Genomic DNA, 16,559 nt, shown 5'->3' on the forward strand with positions numbered 1-16,559 from the left:
GCAATAAATGCCATGTCTTTGGCCATTTTCATCCTCTTACACTTCGATTTTTAATCCGCCTGCTACTGTGATTTGTAGCCACAAACAAATCAGAACCACCTGCAGTAGGCTCAGCTGTGGAGCTCGAGGGCCCCAAGACTGAAGTTCCTTGGAAAGCGAGTTAGTCCCCTCCATTTCGTTTAGGACTCCTGCCTCCCCCCGCCCTGCCCACTCACTACACTTGGAATTATCCAGAGATTATAAATGTTTCACCTTGTACCATGCGCTTCATAATTTAAGAAGCAGAACTGCTTCGTAATAACTACAATTGATAAAATATTAACTTGTGCTTTTTTTAATAAAATGAAACAAAAGCATTCTAAATCATAGCAGCTTATAGATCAAAACTGTCCATTGGTTAGGAGCATAGTGTAATTAAGAAGTATGAAACTGCAAAATACTAAAGCCCTGCAGCAATTCAAATTCACGACAAAACCTTCATGCACAATGAGCAATACTGCCTGATGCTCTACTGATTTGGTCTACTTGTTCACTGGTGAGACACGCATTTTCTTCCTTGGTGATGGCACATCCTCTTTTCCAAAGGGGAGGAAAGGTACAAAGCCCTTTTAATTAGCGCAGAGTAGCTCTTTCCCTAGTTAGCAATATTTTTTTACAGCACTGAGAAACGAGGACTTTTTGTTTACCATTAGTTGAGGTAAGTTATCTTGCTTTTATTTGGGTTTAAGACTACTGTAAAGGAGTAGCTTTTCAGTTGCAGCATGGTTTGTCAAGATTACAATATTTACGACTGCATAAAATACATAAGTAAAAAATTATGATTTGTAGAGTTCGTTATCAAGAACTGAGACTTACATCTTTACAGAACTGCAAATACTGGCTTCCTAACTGCTAGTTGATAATTTTGCTGGCAAGAGCATTTGTTATGCTTTTCTTTAATCTCTATACCCTTTTGTCCGACTGTTGTAAGAACTAGCAAGAAAGTCGCTTATACCTATGGTTAAACTGTTGTAACAGCATTAGACAAGCTGTACTGATTCTTCATTAAAACACCCTTCGTTTGAAGCTACAATGTAAGAGGCGATTCTTTTTGTTCAAAAGAAACTATCAGCATGCTCTGTGCCTTTAACACTTCACATTGATTACAAAAAATTTAACAATGCAATCACTAACATACCCCACTAATGAGAAATTATGAGAAATTGTTTGATGCAGAACCTTCTGCATCAGTCAACTCTGATCGATAAGAAAGCTATCAATTTTGAAATTTAGATTTAATGCATTTTCAAGAAGCTAATGAGAAAGAGCAACTTAAAATAAATACCATCATTAAAACTGCAAACTGTTACAATGATATATTATAAACTTGTCCTAAATAAACCTAGTGCTTCAAAAATTTACCAGTGAATTCGTATTACAAAATATGTGAAAATACAATAGAATACCACAAAACAACGTCCTTTTTTGGGGTCAACAATGACACCAAGATGATTCAGTCTCAACTTTTAAAATTGTTAATAGAACATATTGTAATATATAAGTTGCAATTTGGTTGAATTCTAGAGAACATCCCCATCCAAACTCAAATTTACTTTTTTCATTCCTCCTCTAAAACTAGTGCCAAACCTCCTGTCAAAGCCGGTATTTTCTCGAAGAGCTTTAAAGTTTAGCCGTTACTTATTTTCTATTACTACATTTTGGCAGCAACTATTTATTGGTCTGTTATTGCAAAAAGTGCAATTTAACAATAAACCAGTCTGAAGGTCATTCTATGTCTTGAGGATACATACCATATATTTCTTTAAAAATAATCATACTTTTGTAAGCAATACTTTACAGTAGACACCTCAAATCTACCATAGATGTAAAACTTAAAACGAGAAAAATTTAGTCTCTAAATCTTTATACACATATGTATATTCGAGTTTCTATATATATTATATATATACACAAGCACAAGAGTATATATAAAATATATATAATCAGATTCAAAAAAGAACAAAAACTGGGCACTGTACATAAAATCTTTTTAAAACTCAAACAATAGAAAAACTTTAAACATTAAACAATTTTAATAAAAGTTTCTGTACAATGCTAAGCAGTTTTATTTACATATAGAAAATGTAATAGGAGTAGTGTTTGAAATTACAGAACTCCTTAAAATTTCAATGGCAGGTAATCTGGAAAAAATAACAGCATTCCATTCACAAATATTTTCAAGCAATAAATATGTATTTATAAATAGTGTAAATTTACATCAAGATTAGAAACAAAAATCACAAATCTGAAGTTTATTCCTTAGTCTATGTGCAACCCATTTATCTTTGTGACTTGGCTGTTAATTGTTTTAAATTTTATTTAGGAACCAAAAGTGTAACCGTCATGGTTTCAAAACAAGACAGAAAAACATAAAAGCAGTAAAAAATTTATATCACCTAACTCTTCACATTAAAAAAAAAAAAAAAAAAGTTGCCCAAAGAAAGACTTAAAATTTCTAACTACCTTACAAAGAAATGACCAGCTAAGCTAGTACTTTTTCCAAGGGGAATTCTGAAGGGGAAAAATGGATGAAACCAACTCATCAGCCCAGAAACAGAGAAATACAAAAGAGGTGGTCTTCAAGTCAGTAGTCTGTATAATGTTGCCAGTTTTGTCAGATATATACAAAACATGGAATTATTTTTTTGAAGTACAGCTGGATGAGCTTTATTTGTTTTGAGTTCTGGAGTAGGAGGCAGTGCTCTCTCCTGTCCAGTTGGTTGACACTCCGCACTTGGAAGGTTGCATAGACACAGCTTTCAGCCAGCAGCCTTACGGGATAGCTACAAAAATCAGTGGTGCAGAACTGGGTCACTTCCTGAATATCAGAAAAGTTTTCATTTAATGTCCATGAAAAAATGTCAAGATGAGGAGGATGGCAATGGAGGAGCCTGAAAAAGAAAACATTAAATTACCTTTTCTACAAGGGTGTAAAACTCAGTTGTTTAACCAAGACCTGCACAAGCTGCAACTATGAGAGTTTGAAGTCACACGCACTTCTGTTTCTACACTTCAGAACTCTTGCAAGTGGACACCGGCACTTTTTTCCAGCTTACTCAAATACAACGTGTATTTTATGACTACTCTGCATTAGGATTTTGCCTGTACTGCAGACTGGAGCACACTGTGGGGATGTCTGTGTTAATATGGTGTGAGCTGACAAAACAAGTCCCATTGTGGCAGGAAAGAGCTCCATGTGGGCTCAGCATAGATATATCTTTATATAAACTAAAACAGGGATTCTCAACCTGTTCACCAGTGCGGGGCGGGGGCGGGGGGGGGGCACTGTCCATTTGTGCCTCTTCAAATGCCTTGCAGGCTTCTTTTTTTTTCTTCCCTCTACCTAAACAATAACATACAACCCTGAAGACAGGATATCTGTGGAAAGGGTCTTAGATTCTCTGATATGAGGACAAAATTGGTTTGTTGGCTTTTTCAAGTCCTGGAAACACCAGCACAATGCCTCAAGGGTGAAGTAAGCTAGGTGCCTTGCTCCTGCCTGCTTGCAGGAAACAAGGTCTAGGAGATCCCTAACTATTTCCCAGTATTGCACTTTGTGGCATTACCATCAAAATACTGAATCTTTGATGACATTTGCTTCTCTTTTTCTGCTGATCAGTCCTGCCATCATGTGGAACCCCTTCAAGTAGCTGCTCACAATCTTTAAAGACACTTTTAAGTCATACTGTGGTACCCACCTATGAAACACTAACACTAACCGATGCCCATGTTTGCTCCCGAACACAGAGCCTCTGTCAGGCCTCTATTACACCTCTGCCACCTGAGATTACCTTCATCCTGTGACTCGAAACAAACCTTAACTCTTCTCCCAGATCTGAGAGATGTCACTTTTAGGGTGTGACTCTTCTCAATCGAGACCATATCCCCTTTAAAAGAAATGGATGTGTACACCAATTTCACAAGAGAACAATTAATAATGCCCTTTAGAGCTGCAGGTATAGGCTTTGGTGGGATCTACTCACAGGTTGAGAACCCTTGTTCTAGGGACAATATCATCACTGTTACCTATATAATGTTATAAACACAGACAACAAAATACCCCTCCCTCCCCCCTCTTTTCCATACAGAAACGTTCTTGCCCCTTTCCACTCAACTGGATGACATATCTGAGAACGAGTTTACTTATATGCTTTTCTGTAACAGATCACCACTTCAAAATTGCAGTATTTCACAAATTATGACAATGGGCTCCTAGAAGTATGAAGTTCAACCACCTCAGGCTCTGTAGGACCAATGAAGATGATTAAATTCAGAGGACATGGTCCTGCACTCTTGCCAGCCTCTACAGCTGAACCTTGAGGCCGCAGCTCAAAAGGCCACAACTTATGCTAGCATTACATGAAATAACTGTCTAAACATACATTTTCCACAGCGCCTGGAAATGAATCAAAAGGCACAGCCGTTTCTGGGCTGCTGTATTTAATTCAACATGAAATTCTCATAACACTTCGTCCAATGTTTGTCTCCTTTAACAGAAAGGCAAGGCTTAAAAATAAATCCAGCATCACTTTAATTGTGATTACAAACAAGCCGTCTTTGCCTGAAACAATGAAACCTGGGTGAAATGTTAGGACAGTTGTGCTGACACAGTTCAAAGCAGGAGGCTGCCATATATAGCACAAAGCTATAATGGCAAAGAGGCTTTTCGCTTTAAATTGAAATGCAAAGGAGGCCCCAAGCCAAAAGACAGAACTGTTTGAGAGCATCCGCTTGCTAAGCAGAAGGACAGTGCTGATTCAGGAGGGGATGGGTGGGGAAGGGGAAGGGAAGGGGTCTGAGTGCATAGGATGCTCTGCTGCTATACTGACTTCATACCACAACCAATGTATTAGAGATGCTCTTGAACCTGGTGCTAGTTTCTCCAAGCTTCACTGTCCTGATTCTTCCCATCTCCATCTGATCCAGTTATGGTCTTCAGGTGATCTCTATTGGATTTTTAAAGCCACAACTTTATGAATTGTAACATCATACTTTTCCTGAAAACTCAGCGGTTATGTTCTGCAGTAAGTTACTGTACTATTTCACATAATTCTGACTCTTCAGCATTTTGTTCTGTAAATTTCACACATGACCCATACCTCCATTTGAATCAGAAAGTCCACAGTACTCATGCAATGGAGTACCAAGACAGTCTACAACTGCTTTACAAATAATGTACTTATGCACCCACTTATTAATTTGACTTACTAATGTAAATTGATCATAGACTTGCATCAAGTCCTCCATTTTGTACTGTTCTAGCACCACAAAATTTTCCAGGTTCGTGCTTATCTTTCGTGCACAGTCTTGGCAATGTACAACATAGGTCTTTCGAGAATTGCTCTCACTAGTGACAAAAAGCAGATCAAAGACTTCCACCTATTAGACAGGAAACAGAAAGTGAACTGTTACAATTTCATTTTTTAGAAGTTAAACCATGAAAAATGCATCTTCTTTAAGATTTAAAACCTTACCCTGTGCATGCAAAGAGAAAAATTAGATTTGTTCAGGGAAAAACTATCCTTCTAAGGCTCAAGCAGAGAAGCAAAATATTGTAAAACCACCAATATTACACGTAGGTGCCTGCACGAACAGTGCTGTGGGAAAGCTTTTGGTCAATGTTGACAAAGCAGGATCCACACTCTGAATAGGCGTTCCTCAGTAAGGTGGCGATTTATAACTATTATACCTAATTTTCCTTTTTAAAATTTGTCTGCAAATGAAGTTCTTGATTTATTTCCTCACTACTGAGTTACATGCTTATCCTGCCCAAGAGGGTCAGTCAGAAGATAACTCGAAACTGATTTTCAAGGGGTAGGATAATTTTTATTTTCCTTTAAGCTTCATGAAAACTATTATCCAGTACTTTAAAGGAACTGTTATCAGAAAGTAGAATCAAAAATTTCAGAAAAAAGGTATGTCCTGTGAAGAAAATGTACTTAAATTCTCTCTCTTTTGGGGCTGTTGTTCACTTCTAAAATGACAACAGACACACCTTTAAAATGACACTCAGCCGATCAAATTATATGCAGGAAAGGATAACAACTTTTTATAATAACTGAGAATTGAAAATCGACCTAGTGAATAACAATGTTGTGGTAGAGACTGAAGAAAAATACAGCCTGTGTCTAGAAAAACAGCTTGCTAAGCTCTTTGAAGACAGTACTGCATCACATATATGTGCTTATAGCATACAGTAGATGCTGCAACTTAAAAGCAAAATTAAAATAGCAACAAAAAAAGATAGGACAAAATTTAAATAAATATTATAGTAGTATGCAAGCCCAACACATATTTTTACTGACCTCACAAATGCTACAGTAATGAGCTGGCTCGTCCTTTGCTCGCCCGTGCCAGACAATCTCTTTTCCTGCAGCAATTAGAGCTTCCCTCAGTGTCTGACACTGTTTGAGAGTTCTTAACAGGCAGTACCTGCAAACAAAAAACATTTGTCTATCAGGTCAATATTCAACTTTACAGCAAGATTCAAGTAGGCCTCATTTTCTTCCAAGACCCTGTACCCGGAGTTTCCTCTTCCTCCAGGGGTTCAGGAAGAGCTGGCTAATAACAATCACTGGACTCATGACTTAGGTAGGACCACATGCTTGTGGAACTCTGTGTAGATTTGCTCCATTTCAGTACTGCCCCTTGCCCTGCAAATGGGCTGTACCTTTCATTTTTGACTGGAATGCACAAATGCTTTTTTAAGCGAAACAAACCAATGTGTTTTCAAAAACAATTCATGTATTTTATTTTGAACCATGAACGTATCAGCAAAAAGTCAGTCTGAACTGCCAAGTTCAAAGTAACCGTTTACACTTAAATTTTGTGTCATTGACTATAACCTATTCCAAAGAACTGTTTTAACTAACCCTGTTACTTCCTCAGCACTACTAAATTTTCAGTTATCCAAAATCTGAAAACTCAAGTTCTGACAGGAATCACTCTACAGACAGTGGGAATAAAACCTATTAACAAGTTATCTTCTGTGTAAAAGGAAAAAGAACAGACAGGTTGCTATCAGAAAAGGAAGTACCTTCATAGGGAAAAAAATTAACATTGGAAAACAACATTTTTTTAACACATTTTCTGAATGAAGAGAAGAACTGGTCAAATGTGAAATGGAATTTAACAATTCCCTGCCATACTTCTGTGAAGGATTAAAAAATATATATTGATTTTCATAATTTTATTCAGTTCTCTTCTGCAGTAGAAAATCTAACTTGTTTTCTAGCGTTGTATAAACTACATACTCTAAAAAAAAAAAGCTGGCAAAATAGGTCACCAGATTTCTAAATTACAATGTTATTTACAATAATTTTTAGCTCTCAGCTATCCTATTTATTTGAGCTGCAGCCTTTGCAGCCTTTAATTTTCTCCTCCACAGGGTGGTTACGTTACATGCTCACTAGATGCAGAAGAAAGATTGAAAAAATGGAAGTGGAAGAATAAACATTGGACAGAAAACAAAGTGCTCAAGAGTTCTATCAAAATATTTTCATCTTGATCCTTCTCCCATTTTAAAGCCTTAAACTTGTAATATATATGGTCTGTATTAAAAAAACCCCACATGTTTCTTTCATGTGTTTCCAAGTAGTTAATAGAATCTTAGGCTTGAGATACTCTCCCCTCTTGATGTTTTTACACTCAGCCTGTTCATCTTCACTGAAAACAAGGCTATGACTTCATTAATGCATTAATACCCTCACCATAAGGATAATGCAAACCTGAAAGTGTGTTTCTATGTTAAACATTAGGTTTTCATATACTGGATTTCCCGAAAATTACAACAGCTCATTTAGTTGTAACTCCTTCAACACTCTTGAAGTTTGATGTTCCTATATGATAGGTATATATATATACACACACACACACAAATATATATGATAAGTCCTATATGACGATAAGGCCAAGCACACGTGGTAGATCATGTTAATGTGCTTCAGACAAGTGCAGTAACTTTGGTATAGCATTCTTTCATGCAATACTGCCCAATTTCAAAGAATCTTAAAAGCTACCATTCTTTTCTGCTGCTGTCTGGAAAAGTCTTTGGGTATACCAAAGAGTGACTGGAAGCACATCTGCACACTTGCTACCATTGTTCTCCACTCTTGACTTCCAAAGAATTTTCAGTGTTATTTTCAAAGAGTTTTCTAGTGTCACAGTTGTGAAAAAAGAATTTCCCAAATGTAACCCACATATAACACCACTGCAGTGTTTTCCAAATCCGTAACCAATGCCAAAAACAATAGCTAGAAGGTGAATTCCACCTCCCTGGATAAAATTCAGGCCCTAGTAATGGCACCTGAAAATGTAAAACAATTTTATACTGTCAAAGAATGGGAGAAAGCATATGAACTATCACTTCAAAAATGCACTGCAATTGCCTAAAGTTTGGGTAGCCCAAAAAAGACCAAAAGGTGCCAAGTAGAATACAATGTTTAAGTTAAACAGTGTCAACTTTTAGTATTGTAAGCCTGCTTTTATTCTTGTACAGTGAGAATTCAGTCAAAAGAAATCTAGACCATACCTCTCAAATTCTTACAGGTATGGCATAAAGAGAGTAAGTGAATCATATCTAGTCAAATTCAAATATTTAAGAGATTTTTAAATGGCTATCATCCCAATTTATTCTAGAAAGGCAGTAAGAAACCCATTGGAATATTCAGATATACAGTAAAACTTTTCAAAGTATGGAGACCACCCCAAAGGCAATGCAAGACTGACCTCTTTGTATCCTTCAGTCACATACCTTCCCTAATGATACTGAAATGTATTTTATCTCGCTTCATGATTTTGTGCAAAATTATTTCTCCCATGTCATCCCAAGTCATGTTCTTTTACGTTTCTAAAACTATTTTTTTGTAAAAGAACTTAGTCTTTCAGTTACTTTGGAATTAATTTTTTAAGCCTTTATTACTATGTTCCCACTACCTCCAAAATTCTTCTCTTCCTCAGATGCATTTATAAAAGTCCTAAATTTCATCCAAGAGGTTTGCTGTTAATTTTTCTTTTCTTGAGGGTTGTGCTCTTCCTCAGCTGACTTTGAAATCATTTTGTCTGCCTTTGTCCCTGCTCCCGATTCTAGTGCCTGTATCAAATTTTTAAAAAATATCTCACGAGGAAGTTTTAGGTTTTGCTCTGTCTTTTATCTAGCAGGAGAGCATCCAGTTGCACATTAACTAAAAATATAAGGAGGTCCAAAAGCAAAGCTTCCCTGTTCTATTTCTCTTCATCATTAATTTGGTTCCCAATATTTATATGTATGCTTAAATTTTAGTTTATCACCTCTGTAGCAGTTACTCTTACGTAGTAACTGTGACATCGTAACAGTAAATCACATAGTAACAGCAGGACATATTTGTATTTACCTTTCAGACTGGAATTGCAAACTACTTCTTACCATTTTCTGAGAGCTACTCTTCTGCACTATTCTGATACCTAAGAAGCCCCAGAGACAGAAGTCAAACTACCTAAACACTTCAGGTATCTTTGACATACCATTTTAGATACAGACCTGCATTTGGCAAAAAGATGACAGCTGTGTCACTAATGTATTTTTTTTTCCCTGGTGACAGATGAGAAGTCAGCTATTCAAAATGAAATTCAACCAGCTGTATAAGGAATCACTATTTCTCAAGTGTTTTTATACACATCCATACACACCTATATATAAACACACAAATGCCTACATTTTGTACATAGTAAAATCCAGGAGCAGTGGACGATAGCTACTTGCCAGCTGGTGCTATTTTCCTGCAGACAAGCAGTCCATAGAAAAATTATGCAACTGCTTTCCTATCTTAAGGAGATTCATGAAAGTTTGTGCATTTCCAGCATGCTTTACAAAGCCAAGGTCACGTACTAGACTGTGTATTCCGATGACACCCATTTCTAGTAACACCTATACAGTAACTACAGAAGTGATCACAACAAAGACTTATCTCAGGTTACTGGTACCAGCTGTCACAAAGCAGAGCCCATCATTGGGCCTTCCTCCCTTTTGCACACAGCATGCAACTTGGGATTTGGCTGACAACTAACTTTGGTGGAGGGTTTAATCCAAGTAAACGAAAAATGGTTTCAGTAGACTGGAAAAACCAAATGTATACAAGACCAAAGTCTGTATCTGCTCCTCAGCATCTTTGTTTATTTGTAATGTACCCCTAAAATGTAGGTGTTTCACTAGAAAAAGCTCAGCTGCTGTCAGCCAGCAAGACAACACGAAGCCACCATTTTGTCCTCTGCGATTCTTCAGAACATTTTAAGCAATTCTCTTAAAGAAGGATGCTGTGCTCAGTCATGTTTTTCTCCTTTTAAGCCTAAACCATGGCAACCCCCCCCAAACCTGTGCAAATGCAAAATACAGGTGCCGAAATATTGAAATCCTATTTTGCCAAAAGCATTCCAGAACTGCTTTGAGCTTTACAATAGATGCCTGCTGGGCCTGGGAAGATCTATGAAGATAATTGTGAAATAGGTTCATGGTGTTTTTCTTCTTCTTCTTCTTCTTTTTTTTTTTTTTTTTTTTTTATGGACTTCTTGAGTTCCCTCCCTCCCACATCCTGCTTCTTCCCTCCCTATTTCTCATTTCTAACTATTCACTTTCTCCTCTCCCTTTTATGACAGCTGGCATCCTGAATATGAGCACTAATAGCTTAACTGAAGGGGCAGGACTGTCAAGCCTTCAGCAAAGATTTTCTTTACCCTAGATACTAGATTTTAAGAAAGTATTCACGCATAAATGCTATTCCAAAATCTAGCTTTACAGTGACTACACAAACCTCCCCGTCTTCAACTTCAACATTCCTAGTCCTTACAAAGTTATCATGCCACCAATTCCACCATTCCGCTATAAATGCTCAAGTCTAAATCAGATTTCTCCTGTAAAAAGGTGTCTCACTCAGATGGCATCAATAAATCCTACTGGGGGAAAAAAGAAATTATTGTCTTTTTTTGCAAGTTAACACACCAATTTTTTTATGGTTTATTCAAGGCAAATTATAAAAGGATTCAATGCTTGTGGATCCCGTATATTGCTAAGACTAAGAAGTACTCAAGCTAGAAGCTCCTTTGGTAGGCTTAGGGAAACAAGAGAGTGCTGCTGCTAGAGTATACTCATGATGACAAATTTTCTTTGGAATTAATTCCCCCATTTTCTTTAGGACAAAGCTATGATATATGCTTAAATGTCCATCCATTCCTCAGTGGAGGTGTAGTGTTGCTGCAATATGATTTATATTTACTTGAAGTTGCACTCTTTATAACGAAAACTACTAAAGATGCTCCAAGCCTGGAATATTCCTGCATTTTGAAATCTGTGTAAGAGAATGTCACTAAATTCAATCATCATTTTACACATCAGTTAATTCATTGTTCAGAAGGAAGAGCACAGAGAAAGAGGCTTTTCAATTCCTATTTTCCTTTATTTAAAACATTTATACTGGATCTCCAAATGATAGTGTGTGAGCACTAATGAGAGGTTCTAGAAATGTAAAATGAAGTTTAATTTTGCTGTAAAAATGGCTAAACATTCTAACTGTAGTATTTGGGTTGATGATCTAATTTTGTTATTTCTTATGGTATGTAGTCTGAACACTTTTGTTGCCTAAGTCAACTGTTTCTGTAAACTGGTATATTAGATCTATGGCATATTTAGTAAGAAACTTACATCATTCTAAAGCTATGTCACAATAACATCAAATAAAATGTAATAAAATTAATTGTATCTATAGACGGATTCTTTGAAAAACAGAATACAAAATAGTTTTGGCTTGATTCTCAGGAATGGAAACGTCTTAGAAAACATTACTTGCAAATGAGCTATTGTTTTAGGCTTGAGGACGAAAAGGGTACAGTAAATGTCCAAATAAATGAATAAAACTTACTTTATCATTTCAAAAAGCTTTGGATCTGAGACCTTGATATTTCGAGCCATATTCCATGAAAGATGAACCATGGGTACTATGGACTTTACGCTCTGCAGTTTATTCCACTCGTACCGTTCCACTGCCAATTTATATTGACAGGCTACACAAAAACAAAATAATGAAAGCAGTTAGTCAAGTTAAGAAATAAGTATCAACTGAAGCCAAAATAATTTGATTATAATAAAAATGCATACCTTTTAGGGCTAGATTAAACTTCATTCGCAATGACCTATTCATACCAACTAAACTTGAATTCTGTAATTTATTTTTTTAAAAGTGTATTTATGATGCTAAAAATCCCACACAATACCACAGCAGCAACAACTATCTGTAAAACAAGCTACTGACAAGCGTTCAGTTTCTGTGCAGAACAGAGAGCAGTATTTCAAAAAGGGTTACCTAAAAAATTTTCAAATATTTCAGATTAAAAAAAACCCTGAACATCTAAATTAACATCCCTGCCCATGGCAACAGAGTTGGAAGTAGGTATCTTTAAGGTCCCTTCCGACCCAACCCAGTCTATGAAATTTGAAATGTATGCATCTCACTCTATTCACTCTTTAACGTTATTTTACAATGCTATGGTATATAATTTGTCTTGAAAAGGAAGACTGCACCTTGACAGATTTGTTGCAGTGAGTCAGACTTTTTCATTAAGCAGCCTACTCACCCTGCCCTTCTTTAAAAAATGTTTTACAAAATTTACCACAGCTGAACATGTGAGCTCTGTATCAATCAATCACACAAACCTATATATACTACTTATTGCACCATAACGAAATAAAAGACACACCTTAAACTATTTAAGAAAACTGGAGTTTTTTGTAAGTACATGATTTTCAAATGCTTGACAGAATCTCATTTTAGCTGTGAAATTTCCTTTCACTCTCACATCTAAAAACCTTTTAAGACCATGGTTCAAAAGTATAGACTTCTAGAACAGTAGGTCTAAACCCCCTAATATTCCTTTATGAACAAGATTTTACAACTGTTCACATTTCCTGATGCTTTCACTAAAGAGCAATTATGTATCAGTTGTCCCTGAAAAGTTACGACTGGGCAAGTCCTTACACTCATATACAAGCTATAGCACAGTCTGCTGGGTAGCACAAATTTTGGGAGAAAAAGTTGAGAAATGGTCTACAAGACAGAGTGAATGAACTAATCTAAGCATTTTATTCTTCTACTGTTTGCTATACAACTGTAATTTTTACAAGCCCATTAAACGAATGAGTCCAAAGACTGCATGGTTGCTGCTTTCTCTTCCTCTTACCAATGGAATTATTTTAAGGTTCAACACATCATGTTTTAAAATACAGTACATACATTTTTTTTTAATCCTGTAAAGAAAGCATGGTAATTTAGTAAGAAATGGCAGGTTCTGTGGCATATATACAGTACTACTACCTAAGTACATAGTTCAGCACAGGCACTATTCAACCATACCTGTAAGAGGGCCAACATTCCACGCAATGTTGTTGCACCAACCAATAGCCTGAACCCAATGAACCGTGCCAGCATTTATCCACACCAAATCCCCTGGTCTTTGAATAAACCTATAAACTGGAACATTGGCTTCATACAAATCTTCCAAGTTTGGCCACCAAGATCCCATTAGGAAATTCATATTATTCCTGAAACAAGAGGAAAAATAATCTTCAGCATTTATCAGCAGACACATTAGTAGTTGATACTTCAGTGTAATTACCTGCCAAAACTTATCACCATGGTAAATGCTTTCTGCATCGCATCAGTGACCCAGGAGGACTGGTCAAAAGGAAAGTTTCATCTATAAAATTCCTGATCCTAATTTCACATCCCACAATACATTAAAACACTCAACCATCTAGCAGCCCATATGGAGTCAGCTTATGGCTTCCAGTTATGTTCTATTTTCCTTTAAGTTTCCCAGTATTTTATTAATGCTGAGGCAGAGGAATCCTTGGTTCAGATCTAGCATGACACTGATGCCAAATGTTGTTTTTTTAACCAGACTGATTTTATATACAAACCGTATCAGCTCTTTAGACTGCTTTCTGTTTTGAACAATGCCAACCTGCCAGCTTGTACTGTCAATGTATGCACAAGAAGCTTGTCCACACAACAAGCAACCTGTTGACACCATCTCAACTATGATCCACAGGTCCATGCTACATTCAGCCAAGAAAATGTCAACTGTTCTGAGAAGCCTGAAAAAACCCCACCACCTCTACATATGGATTTCCTAAGCATGAACTCTTCCACTATAGTTATTAAAAATACATACTTCTCTTCCATCCTTATACCAATTTTTATACTATATTTATACTGCACCATAAGAGATCATCAGCAATTCAGAGTTTTCACAGTCAATTCAGGGCCTCTGTCATGGGGGTAAAAGGCATGCCATCATTAGAGACACTGCAACTGCGTCAGTGTGACTAAAATTTTGAGGTGGCTAATCTTTGTAAAGGTGGATGAAGTAAGAACAGCTGTCAATAGGCAGGCAAAAAATCGAGAATACCGAGACACTGCGGTGAATTTACAGAGCTCTGAAAAAGTTCTGAAGAAAAGCCAAGAGCTTAGACCAGATTTAAGTGGGCAAGATAAGAAAAGAAATCTCCCATAAGACTAGCTTCAGAGGCTACCACTGGAATACTAGCATGATGAAGGGACACAATGGCTTCCTTTTTTTTTTTTTTGGGGGTGGGTGGGGTGGAATGGGGGGAGAAGGGTACATGTGTGCATGTTCCATTTGATTTTAAAACACTCACTCAACATAAGGCACAACACAGAAACTCCAGTCTTAGAGCTGGCCAAATACTTCCCCAACAGTCCATGCACCTCAACTTTCCCAGCAAGCTACAAACACAGAAGTGTATGCAAAGCATGCCATGGCACCTCTTGGGGTCTGAGTAAACTAAGCTCTCCCTCTAGATGCAGCAAGAAACCATGCCAAAACACCAATGACTCCGTACTTGATTGTGTACAACACGTATACCAATCATAATAAAGATTAATAGCATATATCACCAGGAAAATACTTCACTCCTAAAAATCCAGAACAAAACCCCAAACTCCTTCACCCCCAACCACAAACCCAACTTTGTTGCATCACTCCACTACAATAGCCCTAGAAGCCGTTACAAAAGCATCACCATTTGGTAACAGTAGAGGTCAGCTTCAATATGCATGATAGAGTGCCTAGACAAACAGCAAGGACTACGATGGATTTTCTGATGTGGAGATGTAAAAATAGTGAAAACTGGATTGATGCCACGTAATACACACCAGTAGCAGACAGCCTATGCTTATACTAAATTTCTGCTCCCCCTTACGGTAGCATAAATTTGATTCTTGAACCTAAACGAGCAGTTGCTACTAACAATCTCTCACTTCTCGTATTTCCTTAATTCTGTGTTCAAAAAAAACAAACACTGGACCTCATGTTAATTTTTGAAAGCAAAGCTATCACAGGCAATCCAAGTTTCTGTACATCGTACAAATACTGTTTTTTTTATAAATTCTATGATTTTGCATTTTGACTTTTTTAAAAAGACTTTTCTGACTACATGGAAAACCTTTAAAATAATGTCCTCTTAGAATAACCTCAGTAATTTCCCCCCCCTAGGGCTGAGAAAGGGACAGAGAACTGGATAAAAAAGAGAAAAACAGCACACCCAGCTTACTTTTCACAGAAGTCATTCATGACACCCCAATAGCTTTCAGGGACAACAAACCATTCACAGTCACCTGGACCAATATTTATATTTACTGAACAAAAGTTGTTATTTTCTTGATGACCTGAAATTTAGAGAAAAACACACACGCTTTATGTAAGGCTACAACATAGTTTAAGTATTTGTACATATTTTTAGATGACACTTACACACACTATTTAGGTGCTTCACAGTTAAAAAATGCAATTAAGCTACCAGTGACAAGACAATTCTGCTTTTGTTAAGTTTGTGCAAAATGAAAAGCTGGAATTACCAATCTAACGAATCTGACCAATAATTCAGCAGTTCCCTTTTTGTAGAAATAAATGCTTCAAGATGTTCAAGCTTAGATTTTGTGTTTGACGATAGCTCTTGACAGTCCCAGTCAGGAGCAAAACTTCATGACTTCAGGCACTGAACAGAGAAGTAGTAAGAAAATCTTTCCAAAAGAGCTTTCAAAAATCAATGTAGAAATGCCAGTATTTTATCTTCTTTTGACAGCTGGAAAACTAAGCCATAATCCCCAATGGAATTTTCTAAAGTTGTACACTTCAGAAAAAACAGAACCTGAAATTTAGTCCAGATCCCTCAAGTCTCAGTCCAGTGCCCTAATGCAGCACTACTTATTATGGAGGGTTGAGTCCTATCCTCAGACAATAAAAAAAATCAAAAAGTAAAAGCATACCAATTTCTACGATTGGACAAGACCTACTTTGGAAGCCTATAAAAACTTCCAAGGCATGTGAAGTACAAATACTGTGCAAGTATATAAACTCATCTTTTTTCCCCATAAAGAATCCAGTATTACATGCAAGAGGTTAGCACGGTAATTGCCTAGCATTGCAGAAATCCACACATTTCCAATATAAGGTAATTTAGAGTACTTTGCACC

At 36.8% G+C, this 16,559-nt stretch overlaps 1 protein-coding gene across 21 annotated transcripts in view; it reads right to left on the reverse strand.

The window, feature by feature from the left end:
- Nucleotides 1–692: 692 nt before the first annotated feature.
- KDM6A (lysine demethylase 6A) overlaps nt 693–16,559 on the reverse strand; it is a 162,955-nt gene continuing 147,088 nt past the window's right edge. For 10 of the 21 annotated variants that reach the window (XM_040585248.1, XM_040585258.1, XM_040585250.1 and 7 more), the window contains 5 exons: nt 15,638–15,752; nt 13,416–13,603; nt 11,928–12,069; nt 6,345–6,471; nt 693–5,418 (listed from right to left, as the gene is read on the reverse strand). In XM_040585248.1, the coding sequence (XP_040441182.1) occupies nt 5,122–5,418; nt 6,345–6,471; nt 11,928–12,069; nt 13,416–13,603; nt 15,638–15,752 (869 nt within the window). In that variant the 3' untranslated portion in view covers nt 693–5,121. The remainder of the gene's footprint in view (nt 5,419–6,344; nt 6,472–11,927; nt 12,070–13,415; nt 13,604–15,637; nt 15,753–16,559) is intronic. The other 11 variants (XM_040585252.1, XM_040585261.1, XM_040585256.1 and 8 more) reach the window with 4 other exon arrangements.

This window comes from Falco naumanni, chromosome 2 (assembly GCF_017639655.2).
Source record: "Falco naumanni isolate bFalNau1 chromosome 2, bFalNau1.pat, whole genome shotgun sequence".
Taxonomy (NCBI): domain Eukaryota; kingdom Metazoa; phylum Chordata; class Aves; order Falconiformes; family Falconidae; genus Falco; species Falco naumanni.